We start from the raw sequence: 22,156 nt of genomic DNA on the forward strand, positions 1-22,156 counted from the left end.
TGGAACTTCCTAACTGTTTAAAGAGAAGCAATTTGGTCCACCACAATTTCCTTTGGTCTCCTAATAAGAGAGACGTTTTGGACTCCGTTGATGGGTATCCTCCAGCTGCCTTTCTCTTTGTGGAAGTGCACAGTGTAACTTCTTCATGTGGAGGAAAACAGAGATCCAGATAGTCACAAGGCTTGACTGGACTGGGAAGGAGTGGGTGGGGAAAGGGGAACAAAATTACATTATTTTCTGTGTTCACAGTTGACTGTGGGTAGAGAGAGGTACTAAAATGGAGCTGCAGCAGACAATGTGGCAAAGCTGAGGCTTGATACAGCTCTCCAAAGACAATGCTGGCACCAGACTGGTGATGTCTTAAAGAAGCTCATGCTGGCTGTCTGGCAAGATGCAGCTGTGGTTGACTCAGGTCTGCACCTTCCTTCAAATAGGTGAGTCTAAGCTTGACCAAATCTTGGCCAAGTGTATTTTTGTGTGACAGCAACAGCTCTATCACCAGGTACCAGTGAGGGAGGGGGAGATTGAGGTGGGAACCTACCTTTCACCAGAATGGCAGACATGGTCAAATTTCCTTTTTTAGGTATTAAGAAGGGAAGGGGTGAGAGGAGGGCTACTTGATTTATGTGTCAAGTGCAGAGCTCTCTTCGTTATCTAACTTCCCTAATACTTAATAGCACCTGTAACGTGGACTCTGCATCTTGGTGTCTTCTGGACACAACTGGTCTTTGTTCTCTGAGCGTTCTAGTTGGCAGGAGAGGACTGAAAACATTTTAACATGACCAAATGTATTTTGTGAATGCTCCCTTTTTTGGTAAGGGTAAAGACGACTATGGTAAGCACGTTCTGGAAGCTGGCCACTAAATCAATAACTGTTCTGTGACATTGACTCTGGGCCAGATAGATTCCAAGAATATTTCCATTCATAAATTTGTTGGGGAGGAGAACCATGATCTGAGCAATGAAAAAGAAAAATTATTAGTTCCATACAGCTAAAAGTAAAGTAGGGAAGGTTTAGCATGTTAGAGACCTCTTACTAGAATGTAACTTTCTAGTCCCTTTCCCAGAAGCACTCATTTCTGCGTAGGTGCTGATGAGTTACTGCTGTTTCTATTCATGGCTTCTATTCAGGCTTCTGTTCAGGGATGGCAAAAAACCCATGTGGTATGTGGAGCCAATGAAGAACTAGGCAGTGCTGACTAAAAACTGGAGTGTGTTTTTTCTGGGTTTTTGAGTGAATATTGTGCCATATAGTGGAAAAACAGACTATTGAACAGGATTGCCAGATCTCTTCCAGAGGATTGTTTCCCTAACACCCTTTTTGGAGCTGTTTTTTTACATACCTTCTCACCAGGTCTTTTATGTGATATATTTCCTTCAGGTTGCTGCAGCAGAGCATTGCTGCAGGGCCTGTAGTATGTAGCCTATGTGCATGCTCTTCAGTGTCAAAACTTTTTTTAGTCTGATAATTTCCCAACCTGTTTGCCCAAAGCTCAATGAAATAAATGATGCCTCATTTTATGCGAATTATGCTATTATATAGGCTGAACGCTGTAGGTAGGTGTGTGTTTTTTTTTTTTTTCCTCTTACCTTCTCAGAATTAGGTAGTTTTGCAAGTGTTCACAGCTTACTGGGACTGGACAGAATTTAGACACTGTCATTGTTAGATCTGATGCACTCCCACCCATCTCATATATTAAGAAAGAAATCAACTGCTGTAATCATGAAATGAGTATCATCTCTCTCAGCTTCTTGTGTGGTTCACAGAATATTCACTGAATGTGCACTTTCTAGTCTGCAGTTTACACCTAGTACCAATTCTTAACACTTATATGGTTTTGCAAAGACTTGGAATTAATTTTCACCAAGACGGAAGCTCGGACTCACTGAAGATGAGGGGTTGGTGCATACCAGCAGGTGTCACTGCAGGCACGCGAAAGAAATGAGGAAAAACCCAGGGAGGCATTGTAGCCTCACTGTTCCTTGAGTTGGTGAGATTACTCTTTCCCAGCTCGTGGTACGTGGAGGGGACCTTCCTTTCTAAGACACAGCAAAGGCATCTGCTGGCTTTTCACTTCGTGTTTGTGCTCATCTTGGAGCCGTATGTATTTACAATATGTAAATACAAATCATAGAGCAAGAAATAGACCAAGACCAAGAAACTTTTCTGTCTGATCTAATGATCATGAAAGATAGTAGTTGAGAAGCATTAGGTTACCTTTAGAAACTCATGTGAAATTATATATTTGTTAAAGTTCATGGCAGATATGTAGGTGTTAGAGGTTTTACAGATGTGTGGATTTCTGTGAAATGAAGCAGTAAGAGACCCGAGAATTTTGATTTCCTTATTTTTTTTTTTTTTATTTTCAAGTAGGGAAATTATCCGCAGTTCTTTATCTTATTGAACGTTCAGTAGTCTATCTGCATATATCTTGAATTAAAATTGCTAGTAGGGGTTGGTAGTTTTTTGTCTAGCATTCATTTGTTTGCTTCTAAAGTATCTATTGGTCTTCATAGTCATCCAGATCTTCAGTTGATATATTGACCTGTTTGATTCTTCATAGCCAGTTATGGTGGAAATAAGTTCTCTAAGACTTAGAAACATAGTTGAGATGTTCTGTGGAAATCCTGAATGCTATTTCTATGCTAGTTTACTGTCTTAACATAAATACAAGGCTATATTATATCAAGCATAATGTATGTTAAGAACAAGTGAAGTTGGATTCTCAGATTGTCCAAGAGCAAATTAAATATCTTTTAAAAGGTATAAATTTGTGAATTGTCACAGTTGTGGATGTACACAGAGTGCTTTTTATTTTTACTTTCTTTATTGTAGTCTGCAAAAATGATTCTAGCCACAGATGTTTTATAAAGATTTAAATGTGTTTAAAAAATAGAAGAAACGCAGGAATAACCTTCTATTGCTACCTGTGTTGTTGTTCCTGAGTTGCTGAGATGAGAAAAATTATTTCCAGCTGAAAGGAATGCATCAAATATATCCATAAATCTTAAGCAGTTTATAACCATAACAAGTTATATTTTTAGAGGTGGAGCACTCACTGGAGTGCTGCTGCTCTTTCATGTTTCTCAGTGGTACTTTTTGCATCATAAGTTTTTTTTTTAGTGTGAAAGATTAAAAGAAATCATAAATTATATACAACAAAGAGGATGTACAGTCTGCAGCATTATGGGCCTTGGGAGAACTGACACTGTTTTACTGAAACTCTTTCTAAATACCTCTTTTTTTTGAAGGGGTTTGCCTTTTTTTTTTTTTTTTTTGAAGTATTGCATAACATCTTGACCTTTTGTTTTACAGCAGATGATATCTCTTTTTTTAAGAGTGGCTCTGCAGAGTTGAAAGTAACCACTTGAGTGAGAGCCTACGTCTAGCCTCTTCTGTGGCATGTTCATTTCACAAGCTTTTCTGCCTCTTGTTTACAAAGGTAGGTTTCTGGGTTAGGGTGTAATGAACTGCATCAAGAGAGCACTGGTATTTTGGAGGTCTGTGTTCCTTTCAGCAAGTCGGCAGGCAGGACTTACAGCAATTTCTGTTCTTTCACCTGAGCATGTCTTTAGAATTAATATTAGATGGGGGGCAGAAGAACCACTGAGTTGCTCTTTGGAGGCCAGTGCTGACCTGGTTAGCTGACAGAATAGAAAGTGAGGAGAAAGGGGATATTTAAAACTAAAACAACAACAATCAAAATTTAGGGAGTTAACAGTTCATTTCCCTTGGATTAAATTGCATATGCCTAGTGGGGCAGGCCATACCATCTCTTGTTACGTGTCCAAGATCCGGGCCTCATAAGAACATTCCCAGAAAACACTGACATAGAGTTTGATTGGCCTGCTGTACATATCGTGCAGATTTTACCGCAGGAGGGTAGGGCATGATGCTTAAATACTTGCCAGGTGCTTCCATGGCGTTTGCTTGATTTACTGATGAGCACAGCCCTCTGTAGAGCTCTCTCCTCACTCAGACGTGCTGTGATTTGCTTCATCAAATCATACTGGAAACAAGAAACCTCCTTTAAGCAAAATAACTGAAAGTCTTTGTAGAGGTCATAGATAGCTGGAAATGTTATTTTGAAAGGGAAGAAAGGGTTGGTTTAAGCTGGAGCAATGCTGAAGGCTGCGTATAGCAAATCTATGACACCTTCCAAAGTCATCTGACTAGACACCCAAATGAAAGGTCCAAGTGTTACTGCAGCTCCTCATGACCACTTCCTGCACGCATGCTTCATCCCACATTCTTCAAAGGGAGAAGGCAGAAGTGGTAACAGAGGTATATGTTCATGGAAAGTTCAAAGGCAATAATGGTGCTTTGGTAAACTAGGATAACAGGTGTGGAAAGTTCAAAGGCAATAATGGTGCTTTGGTAAACTAGGATAACAGGTGTAAGAGCTGCAACTCTGAAGGCAGTTCTGTTGTACAAAAGGGGCTACGTTCTCGTCAGCAGGACTTGCCAGCCAAACACCTGCTGCTTCGGTGAATGCTGCACTGGATAACGTGTGAATAACTACCTGCTGGTGGCAGGCTTGGCACAGAGCAATCTTTTTCTTTTTTTTTTGACTGTGGGTTTGGGAGCGCCGATTCTAGCTACTGGGAAAATGCTTCTCTGGTAATGAGATATAGGAAAATGCCCCACCTTTTAAGTAACATATAGGAAGCATGTTTGCTTTTTCACAGCTGCAGTATTGGCTGTATAGAGAATTAATTACTAGTAAACTTTCTTATGGGTGCTGTCTTCATCAGTAGCTACTCCTAGGCTTGGCTTTTTCTCCCACCAGCTGTCTGTGGCATGTCACAGGGGCTGGGATAACGTTTGCCCTGGTCATCTGATCCATCATGCAAAAGTGCTCTTTCAGACAAGCCTGAGAGATGGGAGGGTTCTGAAGGATGAATGCTAAGTTAGCTCCCAGCACTTGTTTGTTTGTTTGTTTTTCTCAGCCACCAAAAGGGACTTGCAGGCTGACTACACTGAATTGTCATTGCTGTGGAGTAAAAAAACTGCCTCAAGACTTGTGAGATGCAGATGGAGCGTTAAACAGTGAAGGGAAACTAAAGGGATAAAATGAGAAAATGGAAGGCGTTCTGATTTTGTATTGTACCTGGCTGTGGCTGAAGACTTTCTTCTTGTCTGAGGTCTGTTTGTGCCCTTTGGGGAAATAAATTGGTTTATGTTTTAGTTACCCCACGGAAGGAAGAGCTAAGTGTCCTCGTTAATAATAGAGGAACAGTGTGGGAGAAATCAGAGGAAAGAACAGCCCTCCAAAGGCAGAGAGGAGGGTTTGGTACTGAGGAGAGAGGAGGGAAGGGAGAGCAGACCTTTATAACTGCATGCAAAGAAGGTGAATTGATAACGTTATTTGCCATAGTACTGGATTTTTAATGTTTTACTTACACTCTGACCCTTTCCTGCTTAGGGAAGGAGAAATAAAGCCTATATTGTCTCAGAAAAGGAAGCTTAGTTTGAGAAAGCCAGACTGACTGCATGTGACTTTCTGTTTACGTTCTTTGGCCTTGGTGAATCTGCCCAAAGATATGCAGGACGGCAGTAATCCTCATTCTTATTTTTCAAATGGGCTCTGGCCTTCCAAGCTGGAAGGATGTTGATACATTTACCTGTGCCATTATGAATGGATGTGGAGGATGACAAGCACAGTTTTCAAAGGTATCGTGTGCCTGAGTTGGGTTGTATTCCTGAATCAGAGCTGCTTGTCTGAAAGCTAGTGCAAGTGGGAGCAGATTCAGATAAAGGAGAAGTTGTGGCCCTGTCTGAGGAAAACAAAGGACCTCTGTCGTCTTTCTCCTTCCCTTACAGGAAAACTCAAGCTATCAAAAAAAAAAAAAAAGACCATTAGAAATAGGTATTATACGTGTGATCTCCTGCTGCGCAAACAACAAAGGCAATCTCTTTTTCTGAGCCCTATCCAAGCCCACCGTTTTTTTTTAGCATGGCCTCTGGCCAGACCAGCTCTCTCAGCAGGGAGAGCTGGACAAGGTCAGGCTATGCTGATTGCAAGTGGCCTTGGAAAGGTCATGTTAGGTGCCAGCAGCTAATGACTGTGTGCCTGTGAGCATCTAACAGAGTTATTTTTTGCTGATTTAGATGCCTTGATTATATTCTTGGCCGTGTTTAGCATTCTTGTTTATGGCTCTTGTTTTCTTGGGCAGGAATGTGACCAGATACGAGCAGATTGTTTCTCCAGGAATGGTGACAATACTTGCTGGTTGCTCAGTGAGAATGGGGAACTGTGCATGGCAAGAGCTGCCATGTCCCCAGCCAGTTCAGCAATCTCTGCTCCAAGAAAACAAGCTCCTGCTCCCAACCACTTCATAGAGAAGCCAGTGCATACAACCTATGGAGAACTACAGTCCAGCCCAGTAAGGGTAAGTCTCTGGCCTTGCCCTGCTTTTCACAGGTCAGTGTTAGAGCTCTGCGACTACTCTGGCCAGAAATCTGCTACCTCTGAACTGTAGCAGGGATGGAGCAGCAGACCTGAGCAGGTTGAGAACGTGGGAAGGATGCCTGAGTGCAACAAATGACGTTGGCAGGAGTTAAAGGGCTGAACTGTGAAAGGTTTGGGACCCTAGAGCAAGGTAGAGTGTTAGGTATAGAGGATGTTGAAGACTGCAGCCTGCCTAAAAGGCAGGCAGGCCTGCAGCCTAAAATTGGAAATGTTATATGACCCAATTATTCTGTGCTGTGAAAAAGCTGAACTTCAGTCTTAGAGCTTTGAGTCCGACCCTATGGATACTATAGACTGCTGTGAAGAACGGCAGAGTCCTTGGGGATCTGTTGCAGATAGGAATAAAGCCCTATCTTCATACCTTAAGGAGTCGCTATTTTTGAAGAGGTCTGAAGCATAGTATCAGGAGAGAGATTTAAGATAGCAATCATATTGAGCATTTTCACCAGCTTAGAGTGGCTCAGATTCAGTCGCTCAGGAGTTCCCAAGGGATATGTTGATCAAAATCAAACACTAAACACTTTTGGTTAAAGAATGTTTTCACAGCTTTGTAAGGACTCCTCTGGTGTCTTTGCTGGATGGGTGGGTGAAGCATCTTATCATGACTTTTCAGTTTGCCCTGACTTAATGAGGATCATTCTCTCCTTTAAGTACAAAGTGTCTGTTTAACAGGAGTAATAAAAGTTTTAGATTTGGTGTGGAAAAAGTACTCTGCCCATGCAAATTGCATGTTAACAAGTCCTGGAGCTTTTGTAGAAATAAAGAGCTTGTCTCGCATGGTTTTATGGATACCCTTGGATTTCATTAACTTGAAGTAAAGACCTTGCAGTTGGCAGCATCATGCTCATAATTCAAAAACAACTTGCATGTTGGATTAATTTCTCACTAGGAGGTGTGTCTTACTTGTTTGCTACAAATGAGAGGAGTACTTAAGATCATGTCAGATTATAAGAATTAAGAAAACAGAAGCAATCAAAATCATATGCAAACTGTTAGAACTTTACTTAGAGTAATGAGAGTATGAAAGCTGTTGGACAATATTGGAGCACAAATCCAAGGAGAAAAAAAGTAAAACATAGATCATTCTTTTTAACAATGCAAAAACATACATTTCTCTGTTAAATACATAAACAGCACGCAATTTTAATGCAACATGTACTTTTATACTTGCTGACCTTATCGGTCATTTTAAAAATAAGACTGTACAAAGTTTTTACCTTGATTGGTTTCTCTAGAGTTTATAGAAAACCCATGTTTAAAGCAAAACAAAGCATTTGATTAAAAAAAAATTGATAGCTCTAGCACATGTACAAATTATAGAATGCAACTTTCTTTTGGAGAGAGATCAACTGGAATTCTACAAATATGACAAAATGATGCATGAGGTAACGTTTCTCTTAAAGTTTAGGATCCCTGTACTGCAGTTCCAAATGGTGCTCTGGCTTGACACCTACAGTCCTTGGAAAATTGACTTGTTTAAGTAGTCAAGGATTGCTATTAGGCATACTGCTTTGTAGAAAGACAGCGTTATCCTGAAAGATACTGAAATAAACTGATACTGAAAGATATTTTGAAAGGAATTAAAAACAAATGATACCCATTAGGTGAAATAGAATTTTGTCTAGTTCTCAAATATACCTTTATATTACAGAAATGAACTGAAAAACATGGAGTCCTTTCTCTGTAGAAAGGTGTTAAGAGAATCGACCTTAATCTCAGTGCTGATGCATCCCCAAAAGCGTGACCAGCTCCTGCTCTTGCCCCTTTGTGTTGGGTAAGTCTGTTGAGAACAGAACAAGACTTTGCCCTGCAGACCACTCTGTGGTCCGAAGGATCAGGTGCTGAAGACATGAGCTCCAAACGGTGCTCTCCCGCTTTCTTGAGCAAGAGCCTTCAGACTTTGTGTTGCCCTTTATTAGGATGCTGCTTCCAGACACTACTCCCTCCTCCCAATTTTTAAAGTATTTCCATTAAACTAAAAACAAGTCAATTTTAGAGAACCTAAAGGCACGATTAGAACATGCAAATATGAATTCAGTATTTATAGGCATTGCTGTGGTGCTCTCCCTGTAGTATCCAAGCATGTTTTACCAGCGTTAGTGAACTTGATCCTTACAGCACCTCTCTGAGTTTGGAGAGCCTGCTATCCCTGTATTATTACTTTACAAATGATACAGTCCTCGACTTAATACAGCTTTGACCAAGTTGTGTGAAGCCTCTGTATAGAAACTGCGTGTTCTTCAAGATAGTTTGTGAGGCACTTCTATACAATCTGTTTCACCTCTATGATTTCCTGCAGTGAAATTAGCTGGTTCTTGGCTTCTGCTCTGCTGTTTACGCTTTCCTCAACCTTTACTGTTTGTTTCTAGAGTGACACTGTGGCTGGCCCTGCTCGAGTATGCCAAGATGGAGAGAGTAAGATGCACAAAACTTGCTTCTTTCTCCATTGCAAAAGGTGTGGCAGAGTTTGCTGTCCTTTGTTTTCCTATCACTATAAAGTCTGGTTTTATCTAGTGGCAGTAATGCTGCCTGATAACCTTTAAAGGTTAGTGGACCTTTCACTAAAGACAATAAACAGAGTTATTCTCTCTGCCAACTGGTACGGTCCTGGCAGGATAACGCACACTGTCAGTGCTTGCAAAAGACATTTTAACTCAGTCATTTGTTGCCCCCCCCAACAGGTATGCGCGTGCACGTGTGCACACGCACACTTGCTCACACAGTCTCTCTCTCTCTCTCTCTCTTTCTTTCTCTCCCCCTGCCCCCCCCGGGCCCCTCTCCCCTTCCCCCCCCCAAAGCTCCCTCTCTCTGGCACTCCCAGAAACTTTCTGGCTGATACAGATGAAACAAGGATTTCTCAGAGCTTGGTAATGCTGCTAGGCTCTGCTGCCCAAGTACCATTAAACGCATTTCATCTATTCTACCAAGCAGAAAAGAGCCCTTGGTCTTCAGTTCTGACTCCAGTTTGGATTTCTGTGACCTACGGTATTAAGGTGCTCTGCCAGCGTCTCAGAATGAATAACAAAAGGAGCATGGGGGGGATATGCCACTAACTGCAAACCTGACTTCAAGTCCATCAGCAAAAGGCAAAGGTTTTTTTTTCTCTCTGCTCAGAACAATTAGCTCTAGGGAGGATCACTGCCACCAGCTTACTGGTAATGGATGGAATGACAAACCATCAAACAGTTTTCTAAAGAAGCTTCCTGACTCACATCATGCCCCCACTCAACAGACAAGCTCTGGGGTCTTCAGCCATCCTCTGTCTGTTATTAAAAACTCTTCATAGACCCTGGGCTTTGAGGAAACAAGGCTGAGACAACACCAGAATCTGATCTAGAATAGCAGAGTAGCAAGACCAATGTTCTGAAAAATCAAAGCTAGACAGCTGGGCTTGATGTGATTTAAGCTTGGTTCCCTTTATAATGGTGGTGGGAGTTTAAAACCACAGGTTGAATTTCTCGTCTTGTGCGTTTGATTAATAATATATGATATGTTGCAGGTAGACTTCTATTATACCTAAAGTAAGTGAAGTGCACTTTGAACTACATTACTTAAAAAGTGATTAGATTTATTTTAAAAAGCTTGCTGATGGTAATAAGTAAACAAAGTCATTTACAAAAGTGCATTATGTACCTTCGCCTCTTTGGATGTTTTGTTTTTGCATTTGTGTGGCACTTGCAAACTGCGGACAAAATCAGTTGCTCTAAGTAACCAGTACACTTATTGCCTGTAGCCTCCTAATTGTCTCATTATAACTCAGGAAGGACTTTTTGTTTATCTTGGTAGGAAACAATAGCAGAGTTACATTAGTGTTGCCTTGGAGAGCAAACTTCAAAGCTGAGTGAGGCATGGTAATTTCAAGTGCTACTGTTTTCTGTTATGTGTACGTATACTCTGCTTTCCACCCAGAGTTACTTTTGTTAAAAGTTAAAGCAATGTTTTAAATGTTGCAATTTTTGCTTTGCTTTTCTGTCATGTTTTTGCTGAATTATAGATAAAGCTGTTGCTCCAATTGTAACTTGCATCCTATTCCTAAGAGGGGATTTATAGAACCATTTGTCCTATCTACAAATGAGAGTATATTACGTAAGTTTAAGTATTCACCTTGTGTTACTTGGATTACAAAGGGAAGTTTTCAGACAGGGTAGTTTTTTTTTTTTAAAGTGCTGAATGATGCACGTAAAGGCATGGGAGGAAACATGATATGCTTAATTGCTTGCTGGTTTTAGGCTTTTTTTGCTTACACATTTAACTGAAAAAGTGCAATGCAATACTCAAAATTTATTTTTGTCTGCAGATAAAATAGTTTAATTTTGCTTTGCCCTCATTGTGAGCTCCCATCACAAAGTGGGAGGATGCTTTACAGCTAGCTCTATGATATGAAAATTTTGTCATCTGCAAAAGAAGCTGTGAAGCTCAGATTTGTGCCTGAGTATCCGCACTGTAGAACCCTAGCGGGCACTGCCTCTCAACCCTGAACTGAAACCCTAAAAAATGCAGTCAGTCTCAGGTCCCTGAAGATGAAGTGAACCTTTGTAGGTTCTTAATCAATTTGGAGAATAACTTAGGTTGGAAGGGGCCTCAGCAGGTGGTCATCCTGTCCAACCCCCCCCCCCCCCATTAGCAGGACCAGTTTTGGCATTGGATCAGGTTCCTCATACCTGTTGAATTTTAAACTTAATAAAGTGTTTCTCTTCATTGGTTTCTCCAACTCACTAAGTTGTATTTCCAGTTTGGAAATATATGAAGCCTGGTGTTTCCAAATGCTTCTAAGCCTTCTGTGGTGCTCTGGGGATGCAGGGCTTGCTTTGCTGGGAAAGTTAGGGTTGTAGCTCTTATGACTTATTAGAATATCGTAAAGTAGTAAATTTGAATTAATTCTTTTAATTCTTGGTTTTAAGTGAAGATACTCCCTCCCCTAATTCCTTCTATTTCTTGACTCTACTTTTCAGCTTAGCAAATGGAAAGTAAAAAAAACAGTCCATCAAAAAAGAATTATGTTTTAAGCTACTTTTTAATCACTGCATTACTTGACATTCAGTCAACATGAAGATTACATTTTCCTTCTCAAAAAGCAATCAGACAAAAGAAGCCTAGCAGGAGCCTCCAGAAGAGAATTAAGGGACGGGCTGAAGATGCTGAACGAGGAATGAAAGAAAAGTTGATGAGGTGATAGTAATAAATTGATTTGAGCAGTGACAACGTTTGGTAATGCTAAGGAAAATTTTTCCCCTAAGGCTGCAAAGACAAGAAGGTATCTAAAATACACCACGGTGGTTCTGTTTTATCGAGTGAGAGTGAATATCTTGATTATGAAATGTTGAGAGCTAAGACCACTCTTTAACTGTACAATTAGCTTGCACAAACTGCAGACAAAATGCCCTTCTGCTGAGTATGTGCCCCAAGTTGAGCTTAAGCTCAGTCCCCAATGGCCCCTATTTAGTCTTTGGCCTTTTTGTTTAGAAGGTGCAAACAGTTGACAGGTCTGGCAATGATTTTGCTGAGGAGTGGATCTACTCCTAGAAAACTGAACTTGAATCTCCAAAGTAATATATACACAACCTGTCCAAAAATTATTAGAGAGCCATGAATCCCTGAGCAGCCTGCTTCTTCCCTCTTCTCTACCATTCTGGCATAATTTAGGCCCACTCTTGGACTGAATCTCTTGCTATTGTAACACCTCTAGCTTATTTCATGACACTGTATCAGTAGTCAGTCAAGTAAACTGCCTTACAAAACCCAAAATAAATTTGGAACTCATCTTGAATTCAAGAGATTACTACAAACTTAACCTATCATTGTATATCAGAGACACACGAATCCTCTTTAATGGGAACTTGCTCTGTTTTAAGAATGTGATTCCACACTTGAATTCTAATAAAAAGGCAAATATAAAGGAAATGGATAATAACATTTTATGGTTAACTCTCTACTTGGGAAATGCCAATTTGATACCAAAATTGTGATAACTTTGTCTTTGTCTAACTAATGTTTATGTGACATTTCCTCAATGCAGTACTGTCGGTTACTTAGAAACAGTCAGCTATGTAATGCTTCTTATTTGCAGGTTATAAAACCTACATATAGGTTTATTTCTGCTTGAATAGTCTTCTGAAGTGTTTTCACGTTCTTGAAATTTTTAGCTCCTCCCTTCTCAGAGACCAAAATACTTAAAAGCCACGTCTGACCTAAGTATTACTGATCATCCTTCAGTGTCTCTCTAGTGCAGTTAAAAGGAAAATGGCAGCAAGCATAGTTCTGATGCTTTCTGCTGTGTTTCATGGATCTCCATGCAATGCTGTTGTCTCTAGGCTGGTTATACAAGATCCATAACCTTTTCTACATTTTCCCCCCCTTCCCTCCCATTTCAGCTTATTGTGCCAGCAAGATAAAGACTGACTTAGAACAATGTCTGTTGAAAGGTCACTTAATTTACTCTTTTATATAGCTTTAAGTTGCCATTTTTTAAAAACAGCTTAATATTAGTTGTGCATTAAGGTCATGTTTATGCTTAGATTGTTATTCCAACAAGCTATATAGGTGCAGTAATGAAAATGTGTGTGTAAAATTCTCATGTGTGGGGGGGTTTATAAATAGCTATTTATACATGTACATATCATATATATATATGGCTTTCTAATATACCCATGGCCATGGAAACTGAGCTTGAATAACACCTAACTGAGTTCGAGTCTGTGCTGATCAAATCATGAATGTAACATTTCAAGTAGAGATAGACCTGATGCTGCCGCCTTTCAGTCCTCTGCACCATCCCTCCTGCCTTGGGAGAGCCATGCGCCGGGCAGCTGCGGGGTGTCCTCCTTCCAGGCCCACCGGGGCAGTATCCTGTGGCAACAGCATGCCCCGGCCACCTTGCTGCCAAGCAGCTAAATTACACCTTGCAGCCTAAACGCAAGGCGATGCCCCAAGCCTCTGAAAGCCAGAAGCTGAACAAACCCTTTCGTCTGCCTTTGAAGATAAGGCACCATCCCACAAAAGACTAAATTGTTGCTGTTAAAGGATTTCTCTTTGCACATCGTGACCTGCCGACTCACCCTCTGTCTAGGGCTGTTTTGTCCCTGTAAACTGATGCAATTATTCAGCAAAACTGAACGAGAGGTAGATATAAATCTCTCTCATTCAAAGGAAATATTAAACAGCAAAATGAACAGAAAACAGAAGACTTCTCCGTTACTCACCCAGTGCTCTTAGTGCAGCTCTATCTAACAACTGGACAACTTAGGGCTCTCGCCTTGAGCAGCTGTGCAAGAGGGACAGGGGAGCTGGGTGATGCCTGGGAATCCGGTCTCAAATACTGGCTGGAAAATGTAGAGCCTTTTTCATCAAGTCCATTGCTTGGTAAGCATGAGAGGACTGTCTAGGGCAGTCAAAAAAAATGTAAATGGAGATGTTCCCTCAATATCTGTAAGTCTGCAAAAGGAAAACTCAGACAAGTTAACACAATTCTATGTATATATTAAAAAAATCTAGGAAAATTAATCCACTGCTTGTCAGTGTTCTTTTATTTCTTGTTGTGTAATATGTTCTCCCATACTCTAAAGTTTACGATCTAGGCTACAAATCAACTTTGTTCCTCTTTTTATTGTAACTTCATTTGTATAATTCAGCAATTTTCCCAGAAAGTCTGAAAAGGCTGAACCTCCCCACAAAAGTGGAAATTGAACAGGTTTCTATTCAAAAATATTCACCACATGGGTAGCCGTTTCATAAGCAATAACACGGAAGAGACAGCTAGGCCATTTTACTAGAACTCAAGAAAGTCCTTTTGGGAAGGAAGCAACGTGGGACGGCGTGTTCAGGAGGACCTGCTGGGCAGAGACACTTGAACCCGCACCCTTCTAGCCACGTTTGCTTGTGGCTTCAGCTGAGGCAAAGAAGTGGTGTGCCCTTCGCTGTCTGCCACAGAAAATCGGCTATCTGCCCCTGGAATGCTGCAAGTTATAACCATGTCTAATCTTCCCCAACCCCGCTGATTTTGCCACCGAACAGTTTGGTTTCAGGTGTGCGCTAAAACTCTTGAAAAGGTTATCCATACGCAGTACCAAAAGCTGCTGGGGGTACATGGTGCTCTTTGTGGATACGCCTTCAAGTGAAGCCTGCTGAATAAGTATCCAGCGTGACGTGACGTTCTGATTTGGACTTACTCATTGCAGAAGCATCAATGTATTTTGTTAATCCAATGGAGCAATGTAAAGAAACACACAACGCACAGGAAACAGCATTAGAAAGGAAACATTATGCATGTGTTTTATGTAACTACTTGAATGCTAGCCCAAATCCTACCACTCCATTTGTTTTTTTGTAAAGTAAACGTATAAAGGAGTATTAAGTATTATGCACACCACTGAAATTTTAACTTTTACAATGCTATTAGCTTAGCTGCATGACCAAAAATTCAGCTTTTGATATTCATTCAGTCTTCTAGCTAAAGCAAAAGCTCTAGTGTTACATTTAAACTGTTTTCAAAATTTTTGGGGCAATTCTTACCTTGAAACCTGCATGAGTAATGCTCAAAACTCTTCAAAAATACTGCTGCTTAAATTATAGTCATGTACCAAAAGAAATATTACACAAAAATATTTTCTTGCTTTTATCTCTACAGTTCCTGAAAAACTGTGTGTTGTGGACTTGGATACAAATGTACTGGAGAAAACACAAGTACATCAATAGAGAAGGCCTTAAATGGCCGCCGTGATCTATAACAGTCTATATACAAGTTATATACATGACTGTTTGAGAGTCTGTATTCGTGAGTGCAGATGCCTGCAGTCTAGATACTGCACAAAGTTAACTTGTCTGAGGGGGTTTCTTTTCGTGTATGTGATTTTTTTTTTTTGTTTTACTGCAATAATGAATATCGAGAACAACCCTGTGGTGGCAGAGGAAACGTGTGGAGTACTGGATTCAGCTTTACCCTTCTAGTGCCACTGCTCGTTAACAGTGCACTGATTTTTCAAATCTGTCATTGAACACAATCATTTCTAAGTCTTTTCTTATTGCATATGTACATGTAACAAATTGGTACAAATGCGTAAAATAAAATGTAAAGTTCATTGATACAATGCCTTTCATTATTAGCCATAACTGGTTGTTAGCCAACTTTGTAGTGTTTTAGAGACATTTTTAGCTGAACTTGGAAAAATAGGAAATGTACTGTAGCTTAAAATAAATGTACATAATATACAGTATATATATTTATACACATGTGTATGTATATACACACATATATTGATATAACATTTAAAGTAATGTTTAGTTTTGATCAGTTTTTCTGAGGTGTTGGGACTACCTGGTAAATAATCTAGAAACTGAATTTGTCCAGAATTAAATAATCATTTCCAAAACTTAGAAAAATATACTTTTACTAAATAAGGTTTAAATTAACTGATTTCTGGATATAGCATGTAGGATAACAGCTCCCAAACTCTGGCACGACTACATCTACGAGAGCCCAAGCTGCTACAGCCTGGTAACGTAAACGCTGCCCCGCAGCCACTCACAGAACAACACAGAAGTAGTAGCTGCTGTTGCAGCTGTTATTGGTAGCACCCAAACCATCTCTGATTTGGTAACCTCTTATATAGGCGTCATTTCAATGTGATGCAAATTCCCCTTACAACCCCATGCGCTATGTTAATTTAAGGCCCGCTTAAACCACAAAGTGCCTGCCTTGTTCTCCGAGTACAGCACTTTTGCTGATTGGAGCAGTGTTTGAACTTCCAAGAAACTGTTCTCTTGAGTGCTAACGTATGATCAAGGACCCTAATTTAGGCCTTCGATGACCATCAGTACCGGAGATTCATCATATGGGTTTTGATATACTGCACTGGGAAACATATTGTAGCAAAACGTGTGTGTGCTCGTGCGCATGTGTGTTTAAAATTTCATGGACCTACACATAGTAATGTGCTATACCATGGCATCCTGCTAAAGTTATGTTTTTTTTTTTAAAAATATAGGCAGCAGAAATAAGTATCAAGCAAATCATCCTTTAAAAATTAAAGTTAAATCAGAATAGTGGACAAGAACTTTGGTAAAGTTTGTCAATTCTTTTTTTTTTTAATTCAAACACAGTCAAGCTATTCTACTGGTTGCCATCACCCTCCTCACAAGAGGAAAGTGCATGCTTTTTTTCTGAAGAAAAAGATACATAAGGTGAAGATTAGGTAGCCAAGAAAATTCTGAATTAAACACTTACAATTTTTCAAACGTTTCCTATCTTCAGTGATGGAATGAAAGCTAAATAGATTTCTTGTCCTGTGTGTATCTTATTGTATGCATATATATATAAAAATATATATATATGTATGTGTGTCTTGTCCTGTGTGTATTTTATTGTATGCATATATATATAAATATATATATATATATATGTATGTGTGTGTGTGTGTGTGTGTGTGTGTACATACATGCACACATGTTGTTACAGGTGAGAGGAACCTGTATTTCTCCACTTGCCACATGCAGACTTACAAGTTCCTCCCTCTTTTATACACTGTGCAGTATAAGCCCTGGTGATGAGGCCAAACAAAATGACATAGTACACCACAGTACATTAATTTAGGTAGCAAAGTCCTTTTCAAACAAGTAAAATAAAGCTGTGTTTTCCAAGCTTCTTGTCCTTAACATTTCTCATTAAAAAAAAAAAAAAAAAAAGAGGAAGGAAAAGGAAAGAGGGGAGGGAATAGGGTTATGGTAGTAGCATTGAGTCAGTGGCGTGTGCGCGCACACACGCACGTACACACAGAGCAGAGCTTTGGTTGACAAATGCAGATTGTCCAGAGAAGGTGGATGCATAAGTAAGGAAGACGCTACAGCGATGCAGTTGTATCTTTTATGTTTGCACGGGGGTGAGAAAACTAATTCAATTGAAAAAGAAAAAGCCAAGACCTCTTTTTAGGCCCCTCATCAGTGTGAGCATACTCAGTATGCTAGAGAATTTATCTGAAACCTTTTAAATCAAGGCCTCTTTATTACAAAAATAAAAACAACCAAAAAAAAAAATGAGAGAAGACAAGATGTTGAAGTGTCATTCCAACTGTTCCTGCAGAGAACAATTGCATCCCATCTATTATTCATTCTCTTCTCTCATTTCTACGATGTCCGTCATTTCCTCCGTGTGAGGCATGTCGGTCATGGCAGAGTCTTCACCTTCCGTAGCTGCTTCATTCTCATTCCGCTTCTTTTTCTAGATCGAAACAAGCATGCGTAAGTACGCGAATATGGATGAGCGCAGTCCTGCAAACCCTGGGCACTGCGAGAAGCAAGGTGGGGGCTCGTGTATTTTTAGCGTAAGTTATTGAGAGTTAGAATATTTGTGTCACATTCATGGCTTCTCAGTTAGAAGGTTTCCATAACCTTCCTGGGGCTCAGCTTTCTCCTTGCTAACAGAAATGCAGTAATAGAGGTATTTTTTATGCTGAGTAACATCCAAGACAGGCTTCAGCAAGGATGGAGGGAAGAAAGCATCTGGAACTTTTAACATCACAGACTGTTTATTTAAAAAAAAAAAGCAAAGTATCAGAGAAGATAAGTTGCTGTAGGGAGAGAGAGAGAGAGAGAAAGAGAGAGAGAGAGAGAGATGGCATCCTAATTTCTCCAACGTCAAACTTAGGAATTTTGCAAGATGTGAGCATACCGGCTTCGCCTGGTATTGTTGAGCCACTGTGGGCCCACATCCCACCAAGGCCAAGGAATATTAGAGTCTATTTTTGGCCAGCAGGAGCGGGAGGGCATTCAAGAGGCCTATGATTCATTCAGGATGTCCTGGCTTAGTAAAGCTAAGAAGCATTCAGACCCACTACAAAACAACTTGAAGCATCTGTTCCTTATTATCCATTTCTCAGCAGGCTGACTAGTCTTACAGAAAACACTTATAAAACTGACAAAAAAACCCCAACCCACGGGTATTATTGATTCAGCTGAGTTGAGCATAGCAGAGCTTCGAAATTTCAATGGTGTCTACACAGCATTTGATCTGCAACTCTCAAACCATGTCCACGAAATACCGCTTTAGGTGAAAAAAATTTGATGTGTTGAGCTACTAGTTGGCTCTGCCACTGTCACCTCGGCTGTTGAGGAGCTGGTGTCAGTTACATACCAGTTCTGGTAAGGGAATAAATTAGGTCGGCACAGTTTCTACTACTGCTACCTGCAGTAGTCATCACTGCAAAAAGTTAAGCACCAGATCCCCGAAGTACTCTACCAGCTACAATTGTAACATACAAGCAATGAGGAGGTTAGTCTAAACAGAAATACGTTGTGAAACCACAGGCCAACAGCCATTTCAGAGTCTACAGATTGTATTCTTTCCTGTTCAGGAAAAACATGGCAGACTAAGCGTGACAGAGAACAAGGTCTTCCATTTTCTTATGCATGTTGTATAGTTTGCTCTACTGTCATGCTGATCTTCCTGCACTGTTAATACACTTCAAAATTGTTTTTAATTTGTTCAACACAAGGCTTTTAGGTATTCCATTTTCTGACTTTTTTGCTAAAACCAGAAGTGGTAGGCATCTTTACTTTGTCTTTAGTAAGAAGTATAATTAAAAAAAGTTAACACATAGATTACAAAGTTAATACATAGATTATATTTTCTACTCCCATCCACAGACTTTTTCGGGAATGACCTAGCTGCACTATCTTGCTCTTTCTTTTTGGACCTGCAGCTGGTACCTTATACAGCACTCTGAACGCATACCTGGAATGACACACCCTGTAGGTAAAAAGACTACTAAGATATACCCAATTGCCAAGCCAACATTTACAGTATGTTTGACTTGATTTAGTGGAATATTCTTTGGAATCCATGTACCATTATTACTTTGCATGTGTAGGACTGTAGTCTGTGAGATAGGTAGAAGTATGGCTATAAGAAATCCTCCCCTCTTTAAATATTTATAAGTTCTTAGCCTGCACTGTTGGAGGAGAATATCTTGTTTCAAGCCATTTCTTTAGATGGCAATAAAAATGACGCAACTGTATTTTTGTCCATTTTCAGCAGAGCCAGTTTTACAGAGAATTAAGACAAGTTTATATATATAATAACATAAGCAAGTGATGTTGTGCTATAGTAGCAACTCTATAGTGCAAAACAGTAGACACTGAGAACATGATATCCATGGTGTACATGTTTTGAGAAGCAGGAGGTTTACTTCGGATCAGCTCTAGCCTGGTCCCGTGGACTGAACGCCCACTAGCGGCTGCAGTGCATCTTCTGGTTTTATTTCATCCCAAAGAATTTTCAAGTATATTGGATAGACATCCAACACATTCATAAACTTCTTTCATCAGATTCTCCACAGCCTACTTCTTACCTGTTTCCGATAGACGTAACAGGCTGCTATTGCAACCATGGTGGATTCTCCTACAAAACCAGCTAGAAGGGATCCTACTCCAAGAGTGGCTCCATGAACTCTGTGGGTAGCATAAAAAAAGTAGTAATGATTGTGTGCTAATCTGTGATTCATAATTATATTTCCCCTGATACATATATAACCAGTCTTTAGAAATCTTTACTTTAAAGACATGATGAGAAAAAAAACATATTTTACAGGACATTTTTGTTTCTTAACATGCTTCATTATTTAGTAAGGGTAACACATACTGAATCAAATACTGCACTGAGGAAAGCTGAATACAGAATTTAATATGAAATTAAAGAATTGTATAGATTGCTATAGAACAGTTTGTTTTCTTTAACTTCATTAACAAGCTATTCTTCCATTAGCTTTCATAACAGTGCATTTAACAGAATGCAAATAAATTCCCCCTAGGACAGGCTTTGCCTCACTGACATTTGTATATTTTTTTCCAAAAGGGCCATCACTACCATGCCTGCCTAGAGCAAAGTCACACTCATAAATTTGTAAATGATTCTTTTCCAGAGATTGCCACTATTCAGGCTTTATATGATAGTATTTGGGGAAAATGTTCAGATTTATGTAGATTCCGCTTTTAAGCGACAGGAAACAAGGAAATATCTGTTCTATGGCAAGGAGAGTGATTTACCCCAAGTAAGGCAGAACAATGAGACTAGCGATGAGGACAATGATCCGCAGCACTGAGCTGGGTGCCAACACAAATGTCTTCTTTAGAGTCATCAGCCAACCAGTCAAGTGTGCTCTGACCGTCACTGTTCATAAACAGGGGAAGAGGGAGAGGAAGGGGAGAAAGGGAAGAAAGAGTGGAAAAAAATTTCAGTCATCGCATATGAAGCTTTTTCATGTAGAGAGCCCTGTTTAGCAATGACCAGGGTGGAATTTGTTTCTGGTAACTTTGCCCACTGGGAAACCCTCCTAGAAATGAAGTAGATCTTGTCTCCATGTTGCTTTAGTACACTGATTTTTGCAAGAAACAGTTATAGACAGCAATCCTTCCTGAGGAAAGAGCGTTGTCTTATAACCAATGAATTAGAAGAGCTATTCTGTTTTCTTCAATAAAAAATAAGCCCTTCCCTGGACAGAAATAACACTAAGGAAAACCTTTCACTAAGCTCCTGTTCAGTAAATGGTACAACAGCTAGCTACAAACAATGACACCTAGATGTACGTGTTCCTCTATTTTGAGCTTATCTTTATTATGAAGCGATCTTGTTATATTAGCAAGCTTTCAGAAAACACTACACCATGTAGCATCTGTTTATGAAAGTTTGAAAATTTTTGAGGGAAACCATTTTGATTACTGCGGTAAAACTTACCTGTTTCTTGAAGAGGGCCATTAACTTTTATTCTGTAGTGTTTATACTGTGATGATCTCGGCAAGTGCCACTCAGACTGGTAAAAGAAGGGAAGGCTAATGGGGTTGATACTACCGCGCAGTTGGTCCTAGATGCTATACCAGTTAATTGCAAGCTTGGCAGAAGGACAACACATGTCCACATGTACCATTAGTGTCATTCACATGTGTGTTCTTGGACAACTGCAATAGATATAATTCAGGTTTTACTTTTGCTAGTCAGAAATTTAGGTGTGGTCAGTTGGACTCTGTTTAACAGCAGACAGCTCTTACTGCAGCATTTGTACCTTGAGAACTGATGTAAATGGTCTTAGTCTACACTGGCTTCAGTGACAACGGTACTGCTTTGAAAATAGTGTTGCTTATGCTACGTATGCATTTGGCCACTCTTATTTTTAGAGATAAAGTCAGGCCCCAAGACCACACCTGAAGGTTGATTTAGGTTTATAAGTTGTGGATTTTTATTTTCTTGTTTTTACCTGGAACTGGGAAGAAAGAGAAGATGCGCAACGGGACAACACACAGCTCTGCGAAAGCAAAGTCTACTCCAATTATGTCAACTAAAATCTTCTCTGAGACGTTTGGCGTCCAAAACATCACAAAACAGAGCTGGGAAAAAAGAGAGAGAAGAATACCATAAAGAAATGTTTATATTTCGTAAGGGAAGCCACAATAAAAGATAGGCCCTCCTGGTCTAAAACATTTGTTCACTCTACTGATGGTTTTTTTGGTATCAAATGAAGGGAGAAGATAGATACAAATTAACAGTAATAATTTTGCATTTCTACAGTATTCAGGGAACTGCAGCATGCAAAGATTAAGGTTTTCATCATTACCAAGGCATGCATTTTACTTTCACCTTCTTTAGCTATTATCCTATGTTTCTGCCTCTCTGCACATACACCAGTGAAAGAAAGTAACAAAAC

General features: G+C 39.9%; 1 protein-coding gene across 2 annotated transcripts in view; it reads right to left on the reverse strand.

Annotated features, from left to right (window-relative positions):
• Positions 1 to 7,451: 7,451 nt before the first annotated feature.
• ANKH (ANKH inorganic pyrophosphate transport regulator) overlaps positions 7,452 to 22,156 on the reverse strand; it is a 108,814-nt gene continuing 94,109 nt past the window's right edge. For both annotated transcript variants that reach the window (XM_068931432.1, XM_068931433.1), the window contains 4 exons: positions 21,710 to 21,839; positions 20,505 to 20,628; positions 19,811 to 19,910; positions 7,452 to 17,682 (listed from right to left, as the gene is read on the reverse strand). In XM_068931432.1, the coding sequence (XP_068787533.1) occupies positions 17,566 to 17,682; positions 19,811 to 19,910; positions 20,505 to 20,628; positions 21,710 to 21,839 (471 nt within the window). In that variant the 3' untranslated portion in view covers positions 7,452 to 17,565. The remainder of the gene's footprint in view (positions 17,683 to 19,810; positions 19,911 to 20,504; positions 20,629 to 21,709; positions 21,840 to 22,156) is intronic.

This window comes from Struthio camelus, chromosome 2 (genome assembly GCF_040807025.1).
Source record: "Struthio camelus isolate bStrCam1 chromosome 2, bStrCam1.hap1, whole genome shotgun sequence".
Taxonomy (NCBI): domain Eukaryota; kingdom Metazoa; phylum Chordata; class Aves; order Struthioniformes; family Struthionidae; genus Struthio; species Struthio camelus.